This window comes from Marmota flaviventris, chromosome 6 (genome assembly GCF_047511675.1).
Source record: "Marmota flaviventris isolate mMarFla1 chromosome 6, mMarFla1.hap1, whole genome shotgun sequence".
NCBI lineage: Eukaryota > Metazoa > Chordata > Mammalia > Rodentia > Sciuridae > Marmota > Marmota flaviventris.
Genome location: NC_092503.1, coordinates 94,326,444 through 94,347,169, shown reverse-complemented (window position 1 = coordinate 94,347,169; position 20,726 = coordinate 94,326,444). Strand labels below are relative to the sequence as shown.

Genomic DNA, 20,726 nt, shown 5'->3' with positions numbered 1-20,726 from the left:
TAGCATGGCTAAGGGTCTGTCGATTTTGTTTATTTTTTCAAAGAACCAACTTTTAGTTTTGTCAATTTTTTCAATTGTTTCTTTTGTTTCGATTTCATTGATTTCAGCTCTGATTTTAATTATTTCTTGCCTTCTACTTCTTTTGCTGTTGTTTTGCTCTTCTTTTTCTAGGATTTTGAGATGAAGTATGAGATCATTTATTTGTTGGTTTTTTCTTTTTTTAAGGAATGAACTCCAAGCAATGAATTTTCCTCTTAGAACTGCTTTCAATGTGTCCCATAGATTCCGATATGTTGTGTCTGTGTTTTCATTAATCTCTAAGAATTTTTTAATTTCCTCCTTGATGTCTTCTATAACCCATTGATCATTCAGTAACCTATTGTTCATTCTCCAAGTGATATATTCTTTTTCCTTCCTTCTTTTATCGTTGATTTTCAGTTCCATTCCATTATGATCAGATAGGATGCATGGTATTATCTCTACTCCTTTGTATTGTCTAAGAGTTTCCCTGTGACATAATATATGATCTATTTTTGAGAAGGATCCATGTGCTGCTGAGAAAAAAGTGTAACTGTTTGATGTTGGGTGGTATATTCTATATATGTCAATTAAGTCTAGGTTATTAATTGTGTTATTGAGTTCTATAGTTTCCTTATTCAACTTTTGTTTGGAAGATCTGTCCAGTGGTGAGAGAGGTGTGTTGAAGTCTCCCATGATTATTGTATGGTGGTCTATTAGACTCTTGAACTTGAGAAGAGTTTGTTTGATGAACATAGCTGCACCATTGTTTGGGGCATATATATTTATGATTGTTATGTCTTGTTGGTGTATGGTTCCCTTGAGCAGTATGTAGTGTCCCTCTTTATCCCTTTTGATTAACTTTGGCTTAAAATCTATTTTATTTGATATGAGTATGGATACTCCTGCTTGTTTCCGAAGTCCATATGAGTGATATGATTTTTCCCAACCTTTCACCTTCAGCCTATGTATGTCTTTTCCTATCAAATGCGTCTCCTGTAGGCAGCATATTGTTGGGTCTTGTTTTGTGATCCATTCTACTAGCCTGTGTCTCTTAATTGGTGAGTTTAAGCCATTAACATTTAGGGTTATTATTGAGATATGGGTTGTTCTTCCAGCCATATTTGTTTATTTATGTTACTAAACATGGTTTGTTTTCCACTTTGATTATTTTCCCCCCTTTAGTGTCCTACCTCCCACTGTTGGTTTTCATTGTTATTTTCCATTTCCTCTTCCTGTAATGTTTTGCCAAGGATGTTTTGAAGAGATGGTTTTCTAGCTGCAAATTCTTTTAACTTTTGTTTATCGTGGAAGGTTTTAATTTCATCTTCCATCCTGAAGCTTAATTTCGCTGGAAACACAATTCTTGGTTGGAACCCATTTTCTTTCAGTGTTTGAAATATGTTATTCCAGGATCTTCTAGCTTTCAGAGTCTGTGTTGAAAGATCAGCTGTTATCCTGATTGGCTTACCCCTAAATGTGATCTGCTTCCTTTCTCTTGTAGCTTTTAAAATTCTCTCCTTGTTCTGTATGTTGGGCATCTTCATTATAATGTGTCTAGGTGTGGGTCTCTTATGATTTTGCACATTCGGCGTCCTGTAGGCTTCTAGGATTTGGGGTTCTGTCTCATTCTTCAAGTCTGGGAAGTTTTCTCGAATTATTTCATTGAATAGATTGCTCATTCCTTTGGTTTGAAACTCTGTTCCTTCCTGTATCCCAATGACTCTTAAATTTGGTCTCTTGATGTTATCCCATATTTCTTGGATGTTCTGCTCATGGTTTCTTAACAGTCTTGCTGAGCTGTCTATGTTCTTTTCAAGTTGATATACTTTATCTTCATTGTCTGATGTTCTGTCTTCTAAGTGTTCTACTCTGCTGGTAGTATTCTCAATTGAGTTTTTAAGTTGGCTTATTGCTTCCTGCATTTCTAGGATTTCTGTTTGTTTGTTTTTTATAACCTCTATTTCCCTGTATAGTTGATCTTTTGCTTCTTGGATTTGTTTATGTAATTCATTGTTGAAGTGATCTTTCATTGTCTGATTTTGCTGTCTGATGTCTTCCTTGAGACTCCAGATCATCTGAAGCATGTATATCCTGAATTCTTTATCTGACATTCCATCAGCTGCAGCTATTACCTCTTCTAAAGTTGAGTTGACCTGCAATGCTTGTGGTCCTTTCTTTCCTTGTCTCTTCATACTGTTCGCGTTCCTTTCTTCTTGGTGAAACTGTTGTGCTATTGAATTTTCCCCCTATATATTTATATTGGTCTTGTATAGTTGCAAAGTCTCCCTCGCAGGCACGGGCGGCGGCTCTGCCCCTCCGCCAATTGGGGCAATGTGCCTACCACGCCGGCAGGCCGCTGGGCCTGCTCTGCCAGTCGGTAGCAGGTCCGCCGTCCTTGCAGGCGCGGGCGGCGGCTCTGTCCCTCTGCGGGCCGCTAGGCTTGTTCTGTCGGTGGTCGCAGTTCTGCCTACTTTGCAGGCGCAGGCAGCGGCACTGCCCCTCTGCAGGCCTCTGGGGCTGTACTGCCAGTGGGTCGCAGGTCCGCCTACTTTGCAGGCGTGGGGGGGGGGCGGCTCTACCCTTCCTCAGGCCAGTGGGCCTGTTCTGTCTCTCGGTTGCAGGTCTGACCTGTTCTGATGGTGGTCTCAGTTCCGACTACCTTGCAGGCGCGGGGGGGAGGGGGCGGCTCTGCCTCCCAGCAGGCCGCTGCTCCTCTTCTGCCGGTGGGTCGCAGGCCCGCCTACCTTGCAGGAGTGATTGGAAGCTCTGTCCCGCCCTGGGCCACTGGCCTTTTCTGTCGGTGGTCACCCTTCCCGTACCTGGCAGGCGAGGGGGGTGGGGGGCGGCTCTGCCCCTCAGCAGGCCGCTGGGCCTGCTCTGTGTTTGGTCCCAGTTCCCTCTACTATGCCGGCGCAGGGGGAGGGGGCGGCTCAGCCTCTCAGCAGGCGGCTGCTCCTCTTCTGCCGGTGGGTCGCAGGCCCGCCTACCTTGCAGGAGTGATTGGAAGCTCTGTCCCGCCGCGGGCCACTGGGCCTTTTCTGTCTGTGGTCACCCTTCCCGTACCTGGCAGGCGAGGGGGGTGGGGGGCGGCTCTGCCCCTCAGCAGGCCGCTGGGCCTGCTCTGTGTTTGGTCCCAGTTCCCTCTACTATGCCGGCGCAGGGGGAGGGGGCGGCTCAGCCTCTCAGCAGGCGGCTGCTCCTCTTCTGCCGGTGGGTCGCAGGCCCGCCTACCTTGCAGGAGTGATTGGAAGCTCTGTCCCGCCGCGGGCCACTGGGCCTTTTCTGTCTGTGGTCACCCTTCCCGTACCTGGCAGGCGAGGGGGGTGGGGGGCGGCTCTGCCCCTCAGCAGGCCGCTGGGCCTGCTCTGTGTTTGGTCCCAGTTCCCTCTACTATGCCGGCGCAGGGGGAGGGGGCGGCTCAGCCTCTCAGCAGGCGGCTGCTCCTCTTCTGCCGGTGGGTCGCAGGCCCGCCTACCTTGCAGGAGTGATTGGAAGCTCTGTCCCGCTGCGGGCCACTGGGCCTTTTCTGTCGGTGGTCACCCTTCCCCTACCTGGCAGGCGAGGGGGGTGGGGGGCGGCTCTGCCCCTCAGCAGGCCGCTGGGCCTGCTCTGTGTTTGGTCCCAGTTCCCTCTACTATGCCGGCGCAGGGGGAGGGGGCGGCTCAACCTCTCAGCAGGCGACTGCTCCTCTTCTGCCGGTGGGTCGCAGGCCCGCCTACCTTGCAGGAGTGATTGGAAGCTCTGTCCCGCCCTGGGCCACTGGGCCTTTTCTGTCGGTGGTCACCCTTCCCCTACCTGGCAGGCGAGGGGGGTGGGGGGCGGCTCTGCCCCTCAGCAGGCCGCTGGGCCTGCTCTGTCTTTGGTCCCAGTTCCCTCTACTATGCTGGCGCAGGGGGAGGGGGCGGCTCAGCCTCTCAGCAGGCGGCTGCTCCTCTTCTGCCAGTGGGTCGCAGGCCCGCCTACCTTGCAGGAGTGATTGGAAGCTCTGTCCCGCCGCGGGCCACTGGGCCTTTTCTGTCGGTGGTCACCCTTCCCCTACATGGCAGGCGAGGGGGGTGGGGGCCGGCTCTGCCCCTCAGCAGGCCGCTGGGCCTGCTCTGTGATTGGTCCCAGTTCCGTCTACTATGCCAGCGCAGGGGGAGGGGGCGGCTCAGCCTCTCAGCAGGCGGCTGCTCCTCTTCTGCCAGTGGGTTGCAGGCCCGCCTACCTTGCAGGAGTGATTGGAAGCTCTGTCCCGCCCTGGGCCACTGGGCCTTTTCTGTCGGTGGTCACCCTTCCCCTACCTGGCAGGCGAGGGGGGTGGGGGGCGGCTCTGCCCCTCAGCAGGCCGCTGGGCCTGCTCTGTGTTTGGTCCCAGTTCCCTCTACTATGCTGGCGCAGGGGGAGGGGGCGGCTCAGCCTCTCAGCAGGCGGCTGCTCCTCTTCTGCCGGTGGGTCGCAGGCCCGCCTACCTTGCAGGAGTGATTGGAAGCTCTGTCCCGCTGCGGGCCACTGGGCCTTTTCTGTCGGTGGTCACCCTTCCCCTACCTGGCAGGCGAGGGGGGTGGGGGGCGGCTCTGCCCCTCAGCAGGCCGCTGGGCCTGCTCTGTGTTTGGTCCCAGTTCCCTCTACTATGCCGGCGCAGGGGGAGGGGGCGGCTCAACCTCTCAGCAGGCGACTGCTCCTCTTCTGCCGGTGGGTCGCAGGCCCGCCTACCTTGCAGGAGTGATTGGAAGCTCTGTCCCGCCCTGGGCCACTGGGCCTTTTCTGTCGGTGGTCACCCTTCCCCTACCTGGCAGGCGAGGGGGGTGGGGGGCGGCTCTGCCCCTCAGCAGGCCGCTGGGCCTGCTCTGTGTTTGGTCCCAGTTCCCTCTACTATGCCGGCGCAGGGGGAGGGGGCGGCTCAGCCTCTCAGCAGGCGACTGCTCCTCTTCTGCCGGTGGGTCGCAGGCCCGCCTACCTAGCAGGAGTGATTGGAAGCTCTGTCCCGCCCTGGGCCACTGGGCCTTTTCTGTCGGTGGTCACCCTTCCCCTACCTGGCAGGCGAGGGGGGTGGGGGGCGGCTCTGCCCCTCAGCAGGCCGCTGGGCCTGCTCTGTCTTTGGTCCCAGTTCCCTCTACTATGCCGGCGCAGGGGGAGGGGGCGGCTCAACCTCTCAGCAGGCGACTGCTCCTCTTCTGCCGGTGGGTCGCAGGCCCGCCTACCTTGCAGGAGTGATTGGAAGCTCTGTCCCGCCCTGGGCCACTGGGCCTTTTCTGTCAGTGGTCACCCTTCCCCTACATGGCAGGCGAGGGGGGTGGGGGCCGGCTCTGCCCCTCAGCAGGCCGCTGGGCCTGCTCTGTGATTGGTCCCAGTTCCGTCTACTATGCCAGCGCAGGGGGAGGGGGCGGCTCAGCCTCTCAGCAGGCGGCTGCTCCTCTTCTGCCAGTGGGTTGCAGGCCCGCCTACCTTGCAGGAGTGATTGGAAGCTCTGTCCCGCCCTGGGCCACTGGGCCTTTTCTGTCGGTGGTCACCCTTCCCCTACCTGGCAGGCGAGGGGGGTGGGGGGCGGCTCTGCCCCTCAGCAGGCCGCTGGGCCTGCTCTGTGTTTGGTCCCAGTTCCCTCTACTATGCTGGCGCAGGGGGAGGGGGCGGCTCAGCCTCTCAGCAGGCGGCTGCTCCTCTTCTGCCGGTGGGTCGCAGGCCCGCCTACCTTGCAGGAGTGATTGGAAGCTCTGTCCCGCTGCGGGCCACTGGGCCTTTTCTGTCGGTGGTCACCCTTCCCCTACCTGGCAGGCGAGGGGGGTGGGGGGCGGCTCTGCCCCTCAGCAGGCCGCTGGGCCTGCTCTGTGTTTGGTCCCAGTTCCCTCTACTATGCCGGCGCAGGGGGAGGGGGCGGCTCAACCTCTCAGCAGGCGACTGCTCCTCTTCTGCCGGTGGGTCGCAGGCCCGCCTACCTTGCAGGAGTGATTGGAAGCTCTGTCCCGCCCTGGGCCACTGGGCCTTTTCTGTCGGTGGTCACCCTTCCCCTACCTGGCAGGCGAGGGGGGTGGGGGGCGGCTCTGCCCCTCAGCAGGTGCTGGGCCTGCTCTGTGTTTGGTCCCAGTTCCCTCTACTATGCCGGCGCAGGGGGAGGGGGCGGCTCAGCCTCTCAGCAGGCGACTGCTCCTCTTCTGCCGGTGGGTCGCAGGCCCGCCTACCTAGCAGGAGTGATTGGAAGCTCTGTCCCGCCCTGGGCCACTGGGCCTTTTCTGTCGGTGGTCACCCTTCCCCTACCTGGCAGGCGAGGGGGGTGGGGGGCGGCTCTGCCCCTCAGCAGGCCGCTGGGCCTGCTCTGTCTTTGGTCCCAGTTCCCTCTACTATGCCGGCGCAGGGGGAGGGGGCGGCTCAACCTCTCAGCAGGCGACTGCTCCTCTTCTGCCGGTGGGTCGCAGGCCCGCCTACCTTGCAGGAGTGATTGGAAGCTCTGTCCCGCCCTGGGCCACTGGGCCTTTTCTGTCGGTGGTCACCCTTCCCCTACCTGGCAGGCGAGGGGGGTGGGGGGCGGCTCTGCCCCTCAGCAGGCCGCTGGGCCTGCTCTGTCTTTGGTCCCAGTTCCCTCTACTATGCCGGCGCAGGGGGAGGGGGCGGCTCAACCTCTCAGCAGGCGACTGCTCCTCTTCTGCCGGTGGGTCGCAGGCCCGCCTACCTTGCAGGAGTGATTGGAAGCTCTGTCCCGCCCTGGGCCACTGGGCCTTTTCTGTCGGTGGTCACCCTTCCCCTACCTGGCAGGCGAGGGGGGTGGGGGGCGGCTCTGCCCCTCAGCAGGCCGCTGGGCCTGCTCTGTGTTTGGTCCCAGTTCCCTCTCAATTGATTGGTTCTTAACAAAATATTGGTAATTTTATATATCAAAAATCATTTTGAGTGTTAAATTTTTAACATACAGATGAATAGAAACCATTGTCTTATCTCATATCTTTTCCAAAATCTTCAATCAATACAAAATTATTTTATTGAAATAGGCTAATTTAAATTTTTTTTTACATACTATTTGAGACTGCTCAAATTATTAACCTCTAAAGAGATACAGGAAACTTGTTAATTGAGAATTTAGTGTTCCACCTATTAAAAACCCAATTGATCACTGATGTTGAAATTTGTGAGTTTTGACATTGTTTATTAACTATTTTACTAACTTTTAGCAGAGGCTTGACTATGAAGGCTTGGTTAATGTTTATATCAGACATAGCTTTTTGAAAATATAGAAAGTACAGGACAATCAGTTATATCTTATGTACTTGAATAAATGAAACATTCTAAAATAATGACACATTAAAATAATTTTATACAAAAATATTCTAAAATATGCTACTTGATTGCTAAAAAATAAGCTTATGTCTTTGATAATTATTTTTAGGTTAATCTAAGAATGTAAAATTTAGATTTGGGGAGGGGGTGTCCTAGGGATTAAAACCAGGGTACTTAACAACTCAGGACCCAGAGCAATGAAGTCAGCAGTCTATGGACTAAGACCTCTGAAATTGTGAGCACCAAATAAACATTTCCTCCTGTAAAATTGCTCTGTCAGATCTGTTGATCACAGCAGCAAAGCTGACTAAAACACAAAACTTGATATTCTTATGTCAAAACGGACAAAATATGCATATAAAAATAAAGCAAAGGAAATTATGTATGATAAATTCCAGAAAGATTTGTCTTCATTTATAGCTCTAAAAATTCTCTTTAGATCATTCCTTTATCCAAATAATAAATCTAGGATTCATGTTCCAAAGTCATTCATTGCTCTGGGCCCTAAGTGAGGTAGACCATCATGGTGGAAGGGTGTGGTGGATGAAAGCCGCTCAGGACATGGCACCAGAAGAAGTGACTCCGCCTGATAAAATATATATCCCAAAAGCATGTCCCCTCATGACCCACCTCCTCCAGGTACACACTTCAGTTACCACTTAGCAATCCCTATCAGAGGATTAACACATGGATTAGGCTGATTCTCTCATAACCCAATGATTCCACCTCTAACTTTCTTGCATTTTCTCACACATGAGCTTTGTGGAGACACCTAATATTGGAACCATAACACATGACTTAAACTTTTATTTTATGAGATTGTTATAAAATTGAGCATATACTATATATTTGGATTTTTCTAGCTTTAATTTCCCAAAACTTCTTGCTATTTTATTAGCATTTATATTTGGGGGGAAGCTGGATTTGTAAGCAGTGACAATCAAACATCAAGTGTTTACATATTTTACAGAGTAACTTAAAAATTAGACAGCATTATCACATATTATTTAATAGGCTCTTTGAAATTCACTAGAATTTTAAATTTTTTCTGCAAAGATTCTGTCAACCTTACCTGACTGTGCTTTTAAGTGTTGTGCAGCATAAAATAGGATGCCATCTGCAGCAAGAGGTTGAAACTGCAATTTAATATGTGTTTTTTTTCGAATGGGAAAAGAAGCAAAAGACATCCAGGATAACTCATTACTTCTGAAAGATGGATCACTTATAGATAAAGCTAAAAGAAAAAAGACAGAACTCTTAGAAATTTTATAATTTAAAAGTGGAATGTAGGTGAATACATTGAACCTTGGTAAGTTTGTGAGTCTGCCCTGCTCCACTAATTTTGGGCTTTTGTAATGGGGCCAATTATTGAAAAGTCTTCTACGACTCTAGTAACTTCCCCCTTTGGCTGGCATAGTGTGGCATAAATCTGCTCTAGATTGTATTATAGAGAGGCATCATATGCATAACTTAGATTCTAGGGAATGTTTCAAGATGATGTCTCAATTAGTGAAAGATAGAAGGGATCTCTATATAAATTATAGTCTTCAGTTTCTATGCTTTTGACTCAAATGTAGAGTATAAACAAGTCAAGATACATTTTTAAGTGGCAGTAGGAATGGATATAAAAATCAGTTTTCTTGATTATTTAAGTCCTGGTCTCTTTAGAAAGTGCTCATTCTTAGGTCTGCACCTCATTGTTAAGCATGAGAAAATTCATTTCAATATTAGAATCATTAAACAGATTTACAGTTACTCAAATATTGTTGCTTCTGTGTATAACCAGATGGGAATTATGAGAGGGAGAAAGGAAGTTAGGCACATTTGGTAGTTTTTACCTCTACATAATTTAATAGTCCTTTCTTCCTTGCCACAGTGTTTCTTTAGAGTGTGCCATGGTTCATGACATGACTTCAGCCATTGTTTTAGATATTTAGCTATTCCCTTCTTGGGACCGAGCTTTTGCTAACTGTTGTTTTTCAGTTTTAGACTGACAGGTAACTGGTAGGTGTTTATCTAGGAGGTTGTTGATATTTATTGATTTTTAGGCAACTGTATTTATTCATTTTGACTTAATTGCACTTGAGAATCACCTGGTGCTGTTGCTAGGCATGTAAAGCCCTATATGTCACTTGTACAGGTCCTGATGCATTAGAGTTGGAATGGAATCGAGGGAGTATATATATTCTTAATAAACACCCCTAGGTTGTTTATTTTTATTATTATTTTTTAGTTGTAGATGGACACAACAACTTTATTTTTATGTGGTGTTAAGGATCAAACCAAGTGCCTCACACAGGCCAGGCAAGCACTTCATCACTGATCTACAACCCCACCCCCCGCCCCAGGCATTTCTTGGACCATATTTTCATAAACACTGACTTAAAATAGATTTTAAAAATACAAGGATAGTTTAAAAAGTGGGCATCCTTTTGAAATTATTTTGTATTACTACAGTAAAAGGTTTATTGTAAAACATTCAAACTATATAGAACATTTATATAAAGCAAATAAAAAAGTGAAATTTTATTTTTCTTACTCCACTCTTACCACAAGGAAGGAACCAGTGTTAACAATATATATAGCCAGACTTTTTTGGTGCACATACATTTAATGTTTTTGCATATCTAGTACCTGGTTTATATTATATAAATAAGACCATATTATATATAAACTCTTCATAATAAGCTTTTTAAATTCAATAATCCATCTTCAGGAAAATTATGTTAGCATATTTTGCATACTGCTTTTTTTTAAATAGTTGCATAGTATTTTAAAATAGATCATTTTTTTTTAGAGCAGTCTAATGTGGAGTTACCCTGATTGTGTATACAAATACAAGGCTAGGAAAGTTATGACCAACTAATTCTACTCCATTTCCTTTCTGATTGAACCCAGGGCCTTGCACATGCTAGGCAAGCACTCTACCACTGAGCTATACTCCCAGTTTGTTTTTTTTTTAAATTTTATTTTTAGACAGGCTCTTGCTAGCTATGCCCTGGTTAGCCCTGAACTTGCGATCCTTCTGTCTCAGTTTCCAAGTAGCTGGAACTACAGGTGTGTACCACCATGCCTGGCAGATTGGCTTCTTTCACTTAGTAATATGCTCTTAAGTTTCTTCCATGTCTTTTCACGACTTAGTAGCACATTTGTTTTTAGTGCTGAATGATAAGCCATTGTTTGGATGCACCAGCGTGTGTTCACTGGTGAATGAGGTATATCGTGGTTGCTACTATTTTGATAATTATGAATAAAACTGCTAAAAATATGCATCCATAAATTTTTGTGTAGACACTAGTTTTCAACAGATTTGGGTAAATATTAAAGAACACACAATTGCTGTATCATATGGTAAGAGTATGTTTAGTTTTATAAGAAACTTCCCAATTGTTTTTCCAAATGTCTGCACCATTTTTCAGTCCTATCAGTAAGGGACGAAATTTCCTCTTGCTCAACATTCTTGTCAGATTTTGGTGTTGTCAATGTTTTGGATTTAGGCATTCTAAAAAGTGTCTCACAGTGGCATTTTCTTGTTTTAATTTGCAATTCCCTAATGACGAATGGTGATAAACATCTTTATATGCTTATTTACTATCTAGATATCTTTTCTCATAAGTGTCTGTGCAGATCTTATAATTTTTTTTTTTTTTAGTTTTTCATTTTCTTATTGTGTTTTAAAAGTTCTTCATGTATTCTGGGTCCTAATCCTTTTTTGATTTTTTACAAGAATATACTCTTATCTGTCATTTTTCTTTGATGTTTTCAATAGTATGTTTTGTTATTCAAAATTTTTAATTTTTTATTTAATTTATGGTTTATACTTGTATCTTATTTTTAAAAGGCTTCTTTGGCCAACAGTTTTATATAAATATGTATTTTTTACCATATTGCTATACTGTAAATTTTTATATTTCATATACATAGGCCTTTAACTTACGTGGATCCTAGTGAACAGTCTGAGGTAGGGATCAAGCTTTGTTTTATAACCAGATAGCTAATTGTTTTAGTTAGATTTGCTTTGACCAAAACAGCTGACAAGAACAAGTTAGAGGAAGACAGGTTTATTTGGGGCTCATAGTTTCAGCAGTTTCAATCCATAGATGGCCAACTTTATTGCTCAGGGCCCAAGATGAGGCAGCAGCACATCATGGGGGATGGGCTCAGTGGAGCTGTTCAGTTCATGGAGAGGTCAGGAAACAAAAGTGGGGTGGGAAGAGGCCTTGGGGCAGATGCATCCTTCAAAGGCACATCCTCAGTTACCACATCCTCCAGCCACACAATACTTGCCCACAGTTACCACCAAGTCAGTCCATTCAAACAAGGATGGACCAATTAAGTTACAACTCTCATAATCCAATCCTTTCACCTTTGAACATTCCCACATTAATAGGAGCTTCTTTGAGGACATCTTATATCCAAACCATAACACTAATATTTTATAATAATGAATTGTTTGTCTTTTTGTCTATAATTGTTATCTGTCTTTAGCATCTTATCAGTAGCATTCATTTTCTTTACCTTCTTCCTTTTGAGAGTTTGTGAGAAATACAGATCAGAATAAAGAATGTAGACAGACTACATTTTGTGGTGATATCTGTCTGGCTTTACTACTTTACCTTGGCTGGATTGAATATCTGGGGCATGGTCTCTGGAATGGAATAGACCAGTCAAGAGCAGCATGAGAGGGTCCCTTGTTTCCAAGCAGGGAGGGCCTGGGATGGTGCCTCAGAAGTAGGTTTCTGCTAAAATCACTGATGTTACTGGGTAAGTACAAGAGCTAAGAAATACTGTACACGCATGAACTCATGAAACAACTGACTTATCCAGTCCTTTTCCAAAGAAGTAATGCTTATGAAATAATGTATAATGATCTTTGAATTAAAAAAATATATTGTGGAAAAAAAGAAAAAGGAATGGATTTTATTTGTAGCTCTGACATTGTTTTAGGAAATTCTCAGTGCATACTCATTTCTTTATATTCTGAGAAAGACTTCAACACTACTAGCTTATTATTTAATTAAATAATCTTGGGATAATTAATTTTCTAATAATTATACACATTTAACATATTGGTGCAGGATATTATTTCAAAAAGAAGTTTTTCTTATTTGCCTGGCTTCAAGGATAAAATTGAACAGGAAAAATGACTAAATTCTGTGAGATTCAGATGTTTCTTTTGTGAATTAAAAAAAAAAGAAAATCAAGAAGAATTGAATGTAGTAATTGAGAAATGACCAATTATTTATCATATGCACACCAACTCCTGAAAATAATCATTTGTGGTGTAAACATTCCATATGTCTTTTGTTTCATTTGTTTGTTTGTTCTGAGATGGGGGTCTCTCTATGTTGTCCAGGCTGGTCTCAAACTTCTGGGTTCAAGAAATCCTCCTGCCTCAGCCTCCTGAGTTGCTAGAACTATGAGTTTCTATGTCCAGCTAAGGGCACAGGTATTTTGAAAACATAAATCAATACTTCCCAGTAGGTTATCAGGAGGATCTCCATCTTCTATACTTACAGACCATTGACAGCTCTTTCTAGCCCACCACAAAAGATTCCCAAGTAGAATTAAAGAATTTAGACTACTTGACAGGGATATAACAACAAAACAAAACAAAACAAAAATCCTTTGACAGGGATATAACAACAAAACAAAATCCTTTTTAACTTTGCTTGTGGAAATAGTAAACCCAACACATATATATTAGATGTTGATACATAAAGAGGGAAAGAGAAATGAGTGTATGTATGTGGAGTTAGGAAAGACCATAGTAGGAAGGTGATATTATAAATTAAACACCTCAAGGAGGTAAAGGATTGATCCAGTGGAAAGAGGAAATTACAAGTGCAAAGGCCTTTGGGGCAGTAGGGTTCCTATACAAATCAAGGAACAGGAAGGAGGGCATTGTTGCTGTCAGGACATTAAAGAAAGGGAGAGTTTTAACAGAGTTATTCCAATTGAGTGAGAAGTTGGTAGCTGATTTCACAGGGAGTCCTGGAGAGGGGATGACCCTGCAGAGTCATTTAATTGAGGTATCTCTTCTTCCCTCCATCTCCACATCATGTAGTCATAGGACTCAGGCTACCACTGAGGAGGAGGCCTAAGCTTGAGCAAGTCTGAGGAGGGACTTAGCTTTGGATTCTCTGAAGGTAATATTTCCAACAGTAAAGGAGCAAGTGCCACCATTCTTTTTTTTTTTTTTTTTTTTAAATAACAGGATTGAACTCGGGGGCACTTGACCTCTGAGCTACATCCCCAACCCTATTTTGTATTTTATTTAGAGACAGGGTCTCACTGAGTAGTTTAGCGCCTCCCCATTGCTGAGGCTGGCTTTGAACTCTTGATTCTACTGTCTCAGACTCCCAGCCGCTGGGATTACAGGTGTGCATCACTGTGCCCATCTGCAAGTGCCACCATTCTGAAAGGGACTGTAGGACTCTACGTTATGCACTTTAGCTTTTACTTCAAGATGATTCAACATTGGCATTTGTTGACACTATTGCTTTAGAATTAGAAAATAAATTGCTTAATTTTCTCATAGAGCTTTAGATTACATGGAAGTTTTCTGCACTTTGGAACCACAAAAAGATAGTTGTTTATAATGAGTATTAATTAACTAATTAGATATTAATACCTAACCTTGAGTTTTTGTTTTTCTGAACACCTTGCTTGACATTCTGCACAGAGGCTGGCACCTCTCATTTTTAAACTGATTTGAAATTCTTAAATCTTTGTGTTCAAGAATTTTGATGTTCTGTGTTCTTTAATGAGGGGCAGAACTATTTTAATAGGTAAGACAGGTGAAGATTCTATTTTTAAATAGATTGCACTTTCTGAGCAATGCATAGATGATATCTTTTACTGATGAATTATGATTATTTTATGCATTAAGATTTTACAGCTTTTATAAGGAATTGAAAGTTCTGATGCTCTTTGAATGTGAGTGGGTTTACCGTTGGAAGTTACAAATAGGACTTCAAAGGATTTTGATTCAGTAATACCTATCATCACTAAATAAGCTGCCAAATCTTGCCTCTACTATTCACTTGAAGGTAGAATTTGGAAAGGTTCAGATTTTCCAGTGATTCATACAAAGTAATTTTCAATGAGTCATCTTTGGGAGACTTTGCTAATCAAAATAGGTTATTTTAAGAAGAAAACACCAGAACCCCTCTCCTTGGATAATTGATCTACCAGGTTGTGAACAATAGCCACAGAAATGGTCAGTGTAAGGGGTTATTTCAGAAGAGATGGTTTTCTAAGAGGAATAATAGTTAATAATTCAGGGGATATCCAAATTACACAAGCCTCACTCATGATCATCACTTTTATGATCTTGTTTATTACAAATATTATTATCAACACAGTATTGACTGGCACCGGGCCAGGACAATCTAGTGATAAAAAAAAAAAAAATAGATGTGGAAACCAGTTGGATGGAAATTATGACCATCTGATTTACAAAATTCAGAAAACTCTAAAGCAAGCAATTCTTTGAGGAAAGACATTATATCTCTTCAAAACACTTGATTAGGTGATATGGAATATCAGAGGAAACAAAGAACCAGTTCAGAGATCAAGGGGAATTGCCATGGTTATTGAAAAGGACTTGGTGGAAGGCACTTAACAAGTAGCCAGATTTTTTCCCTGTGATTGCCCTTCAGATATGTCTGTGGGCTCTGTCATTCTCATTCCTGATGATATCTTGGTAGATCCCTTAGCTCTTTGGTCATTTTCAGGTCTCAGTGACAAATTTTCATTTTCAGGAGTTAAGAAACCCAATTCAATCTGAATCAAAACCTCCATCTCTCGCCTAATTCTAAGCATCTATCTGTTGCTATCCAGGTTTGGAAAGCTGTGGTTGTGGAGTGGTGTGAGTGGTATGGCTTTTTTTTTTTTTTTTTTGTATTTGTGCTGTTCATTGCCCTCCTCCTTCTAATCTGCTGCTTTGTGGCTTTTGAAAGACCACATTGGGGACCGGTGATAAAAAGAAAACGGAGGGATCTTTCTTGTCTGCAGCCTGTTTGTAGCTCTCTCTTAGCTATCCTCTGTCATGGCAGATACTCCTTTGGATCTCTGACCTTTGGCTTCCCACTGTTGACTCTGTCCTGCGGTTCGTGACAAGGCTAATTCCTTTTCTTCACCTTTTAGGAATCCCATTCAGCTTCTTCTTCTGAGACAGTTTACTTTTTTGTGAAGGTTCTTTCAAGAAAGTTCATGCCTGCTTATCTTGGTTAACTCACAGGGCTCTTGCCCTGTCCTCTGTGGAGGGGCACCTCAGCTCCCCAGATGACCCAATAGGGAAAGCTCCAGCCAATCTCTTCCCTTCAGGCTCCTTGATGTGTGGGCCAGGCACTGGTCTTGTCTTCTCTCCCTCCAGAGGACACAGATCCAGGTTTTCTGAGAGCTCTTTTCCATGCTCCACAGGCAACTTCAGCTCAGCAGAAACTGACAATCAGGAAGGGTAGTGTTCATCCTCCCTTAATATATATTTTATTTTATAAAAAACTGCCAAAATTATTTTCTGGAGTGACTATAGCATTTTATATTCTCACCAATAATGTATGATGGATATAGGTTCTCTACATCTTCACCAGCATTTGGTACTTTCATTTGTTACCGTAGCCTTACTAATAGGTATGTAGTGTTATCTCCTCACTTATAAACTTTTTTTTAGACTTGTGGGTTTACATGATACCTGTTATTCTCAGTTTTGAGACTTCTGATGAAACTCCTAGACAATAAGAAAAGTTAAATTTGGTGTCACATTGCACATTATTCAGAAAATCTCTGACTTAATATTAGCTAAGATTTTCCGGGAAGGAATGAAGGTGTTAGAACTTAAACATAGGGCTGGGGATGTGGCTCAAACAGCAGCGCGCTCGCCTGGCATGCGTGCCGCCCGGGTTCGATCCTCAACACCACATACAAAAAACAAAAGATGTTGTGTCCACCGAAAACTAAAAAATAAATATTAAAAGATTTCAAAAAAAAAAAAAAAAGAAGTTAAACATAGTTTGGCAGGAATATCAGCTTGAGCCTAAGCTCTATGTTCGACCTGATTCATATTGATTTGGTAGATCTGGGTAGAAATGGTGGAGTGTCAGCCAGAAATCTATGCATATGGGTTTCCTAGGTGATTACTCATTTCAAAGAAAAGACTGGGCAGACAGGTTTGCATAGTAACCGAGCCTCCAAATTTGCACATAGAAGGGCAGGGAAGATTTTGTAGACCGCATGCTATTTGCCAGTTGAATTGGACTGCTAATTTTATGCCCAAGTTATGTGGAGGAGGCTACATTTAAAGACACTAGAAGAGTAATCCTTACTAATAGTCTGGAAGTCTCTTCCAGGTTTAAAGATCTGACTGAGTACTCCTGAACCAAGTACAATCTCAATAAGGAAGAGAAGTCTTCCTTCACAATTCCCTTGAACTCTTTTTTTTTTCTTCAATTTGTTCTAAGTAGTTATACATGATAGCAGAATGCATTTCAATTCATTGTACACAAATGGAGCGCAACTTTTCATTTCTCTGGTTGTACAGGATGTAGTGTCATACCACATGTGCAGTCATACATATACCTAGAGTAATGGTGTTCATCTCATTCCACCATCTTTCCTACCCTCATGCCCATTCCCTTTCCCTCCCTCCTCTTTGCCCAATCAAAATCCACCCCCCCCCCTTATGGGTCAACATTCACTTATCAGAGAGAACATTCAGGCTTTGAACACCCTTGAACTCTTTTTTAAAAAAATATTTATTTTCCAATACTTTTATTTATTTTTATGTGGTGCTGAGGATCAAACCCAGAACCTCGAACATGCTAAGCAAGCTCTCTACCGCTGATCCACAACCCCAGCCCCCACCCTTGAACTTGATGTCTCCAGCAGTAGAGAGTGAGGTGCCCAGCAGGAGTGTTTTCTGGAGTTACTGAATGTCACCTAGCTGCAATTACAGCAGCAGCAGTGAGGGGCGTAGTATGAGAAGACTCAAAGGCACTAGAAAGAAGCAAGCTTTGTGAAAAAAATCATCATTTTCTTGCTTTAGATTTTAAAAGTAGTCATGTGCTTCCAAACTGCACACACAAAATAGTGAAATATGAAAAAAAAACTGGATTACAAATATAATTTAGCACCTTCTTTTTTATTTTTCATTATACTAATTTTTTCTCTTATGCATAATTCATATCTTTTTAGGTTCAAGCATATGCTAACTTTTTTGTGTGTGTTTTGAAAATATATTCTAATTTGTTATATATGACAGCAGAATGCGATTCAATTCATATTACACATATAGCATACTCTAATTTTCAACTCATCAGTTGAGTTGTCTGTGAGTTACCATGATATTTGGCCTACATAATTTTTTTTTTTTTAGATCAAATGCAGTTTCTTTTTATTTTTCTTCTTTAATGAGGCTGGTGGGGTAGGGTGAGGAAGGTTTAGGATATTAGTTATAGGATATTAGTTTCCTTTCCCTACCACCAACATCAGCAACCAGGTTCTGTCAGTGTCTGCTCATGAAAGCTCAGGACCAAATGATGGTGTTCCATTTCTGGTGCCATATTATAGCACTCTTAATTTTCTTCGATAGTTTCTAATGTATTATGTGAACACATGCCAGAGGGCTTCTTTTGTTTCCAGCAGTATGGTGGACCATTAACATGATTAACCCCACTCCAATCATGAAACTGGAGGTCATGATGTTACTAGAAACAAATATATAAACATACAAATTTATGGTGTACAACATGATGTTTTAATATATGTGTGTTGTGGAACAGCTAAATAAAGCTAATGAATATACATGTTACCTCACATATCATTTTTTGTGTGTGTGGTGAGGATGCAAAACTCTTGTTAACTATAGACACTGTGATATACTGAAGAGTTCTTAAACTTCTTCCTCTTTTTTAACTGACTGACATCTTGTGTCCTTTGACCAACAGCCCTGCATGTCACCTGCTCCCAGTCTCTGGTAACCACCATTCCACTGTCTTTATGAGTTTGGCTTTTTTATATTCTATATATAAAATGTTGTGTGCCTAGTTTATTTCACTTAACAAAAGGTCTTCCGGGTGCATCCATGAAGTCACAAGTAAGAGGATTTTCTTCTTTTTAAAGGCTGATAGTATTCCATTGTGTATGTACATTATGTTTTCCTCTAGGACTAGTTTTGGATCTTATGTTTAGATTTTTAATCCATTTTGAGCCATCCCTTTAGATTTTCTTTGCTTTTCTTCTTTTTGTTTATCCTACTAGATAATTTCTGTTTTTTCTTGACTTGTTGATTCTTCTGCCAGATCAAGTTTGCTGTTACAACCCTCTAATGAGTTGTTCAGTCATTTTACTTTCAGTTCTAGAATTTCTGTTTTTCTTTAATTTTTTTTTGTTGTCATTGTTGATACTTTCATTTTGTTTATGCATAATTTTTCTGATTTCATTTAGTTGTCCATGTTCTCTTTTAACTCATTAAGGTCCTTATATTAGTTATTTTAAAGTTCTTATCAAGCAGCTCATAGATCTTCTTTAATTTTTTTTTTTTTTTTGTAGTGTGTATGGACAGCATGCCCTTATTTTATCTGTTTATTTTATGCGGTGCTGAAGATGGAACCCAGTGCCTCACACATACTAGGCAAGGGCTCTTCCACTGAGCTATAGCCCCAGCCCTAGATCTGCTTTTTTTAAGGATTGGTTTCTGGAGTTTTATTTTTGTTTCCTCCATTGGGCCATAGTTTAATGTTTGTGTGCTTTGTAATTTTCTTTCTTCCTTTTTTTTTTTTTTTGCTGGGATTGGGCATTTGAAACAACTCCTCCATGTCCCAATCTTTGCTTACCGACGTTGTGCAGGGGGAGACCCTTTGCGATCAGCGAGGCTGGAAAACTTCTCAAATGTTTTCTGATCTCTCCCTCCCCCTGGTGTCGTTTGTGGAACTGCAGTTCCAACATTCTGCTCACCTTTGTTTTCAACGGTTTTTGAACTCTGGTGCCAATCCTGTCAGCACTCTTGAGGTCTGATGAGACAGAAACAAGTTCCCTGTCAGGTGCGGGGCGGACTCCTGGCCCTCTCTTCAGTTTCTGTCCCAGAGCGGGCGATTCTTCCAGTTGCTCTGCGTTAAGCTGAGGGAGGGTCTGGAGTGAGTGTGCCAACTGCTGTGAATTCTCTTACTGTTCATGGGATTTCTGCCTTTGTTTCATGAAGAGCTGGGTGCGGTGGCTTCTCCGTTGATCTCAGAGTTTTCACTGCGGTTTTCAGGCCTCAATATTGTTGTGAACGTGGTGTCTTTGTCAGGCAAGGAGAGCTGTAGTTTCCTAGTTCGTCGTCTTGCTGACCCACATCTCTGCTTTTGAAGCACAGTTCTCTTCCCATGTTAAGCTCTGCAAGTTCCCGTCCTGCTTTGTAAATGTCATCGCCTCCCTACCTCGGATGCAGTAACTGCTAATTTCAGCCCATCTATTTAATCACTTTAAGTTGAATAAATCCTAGTGAAGATTGTTTCCTACCAAATCATCCTGCTCTCATTGGTGTACCTCAAGGTTTCTAAAATAGATGACTTACATTCCCAGAGCATTTGTTCTTCAAGAGGAACTCAAAGCATGTTTTCCAGTAAATAAGTAGCTCTGATCTGCACATACTATGTCTATGAGTTTAAAAGGATAATCCTCCCAGAGGCACATCAGCTTTGTTCTCAGGGAATTACAGGGTTCTCAATTTTATGTTCTCTTCATTGTGTTTAATGAAGTAATTTTTGCTTTAGCCACAGCTGTTCTGCTACGCCATAGCTATGTTCTGTTCCATTGTTAGAGAAAGAGTAAGAATAATTTAAGATTTTTGTAGTATCTAGTAATCTATTCTTTGCCCTCAGGTCTGGGGATAAGTGTTTTTGGTTTCACTGCAGCTTCTTGGCCCCTTCTTCAGTTTCTGTCCCAGAAGCTTTATTGCATTAAGAATCTAGTGGCTAGAAAAGAGCCTTTCCTATCTTTAACTATAGGAAGCCTTAGGACTTGACCTCTCTTCATTACAATCTAAGCAGCTTGACAAATTCTGGAAAACTAGGTACATACTTTGTTATTGTAGCAAAAATGGAAGCGAAGAATCTTCTCTCTTTGTGGAGGCATGTAGTATTGTCAGAGTCTACTGGGAGTTGTGTAAATGAGCAATTGAACCTCTTGGCTAATTGCTAACAGAAGGAATGGTTAAGTATCAATTATTGAAAAAATAAAACCATCCCTTTAGGATGACTTTCTTCAGCACCCAGATGGATAATGTGGAACAACTCTATGTAACAGTTTAACTCGTTTAGATATTTGGGTGGGTATTTTGTTCTAAGTGATCTTTGGAGACCCATCAAGACTGAACGTTGATGAAAATTAAGTATTCTACAGAATTACACGATTGTTTTATGATAGAGGCATCTGGTAATTCCTACTATCAAAATCTTTTAGAATGAGATGTTCTA

At 43.2% G+C, this 20,726-nt stretch overlaps 1 protein-coding gene across 1 annotated transcript in view; it reads right to left on the bottom strand.

The window, feature by feature from the left end:
* Positions 1-20,726, bottom strand: part of Eys (eyes shut homolog) — a 1,581,889-nt gene that overhangs the window by 6,741 nt on the left and 1,554,422 nt on the right. Inside the window, 1 exon segment of the mRNA XM_071613805.1 lies at positions 8,339-8,500. Coding sequence (XP_071469906.1) covers positions 8,339-8,500 — 162 coding nt within the window.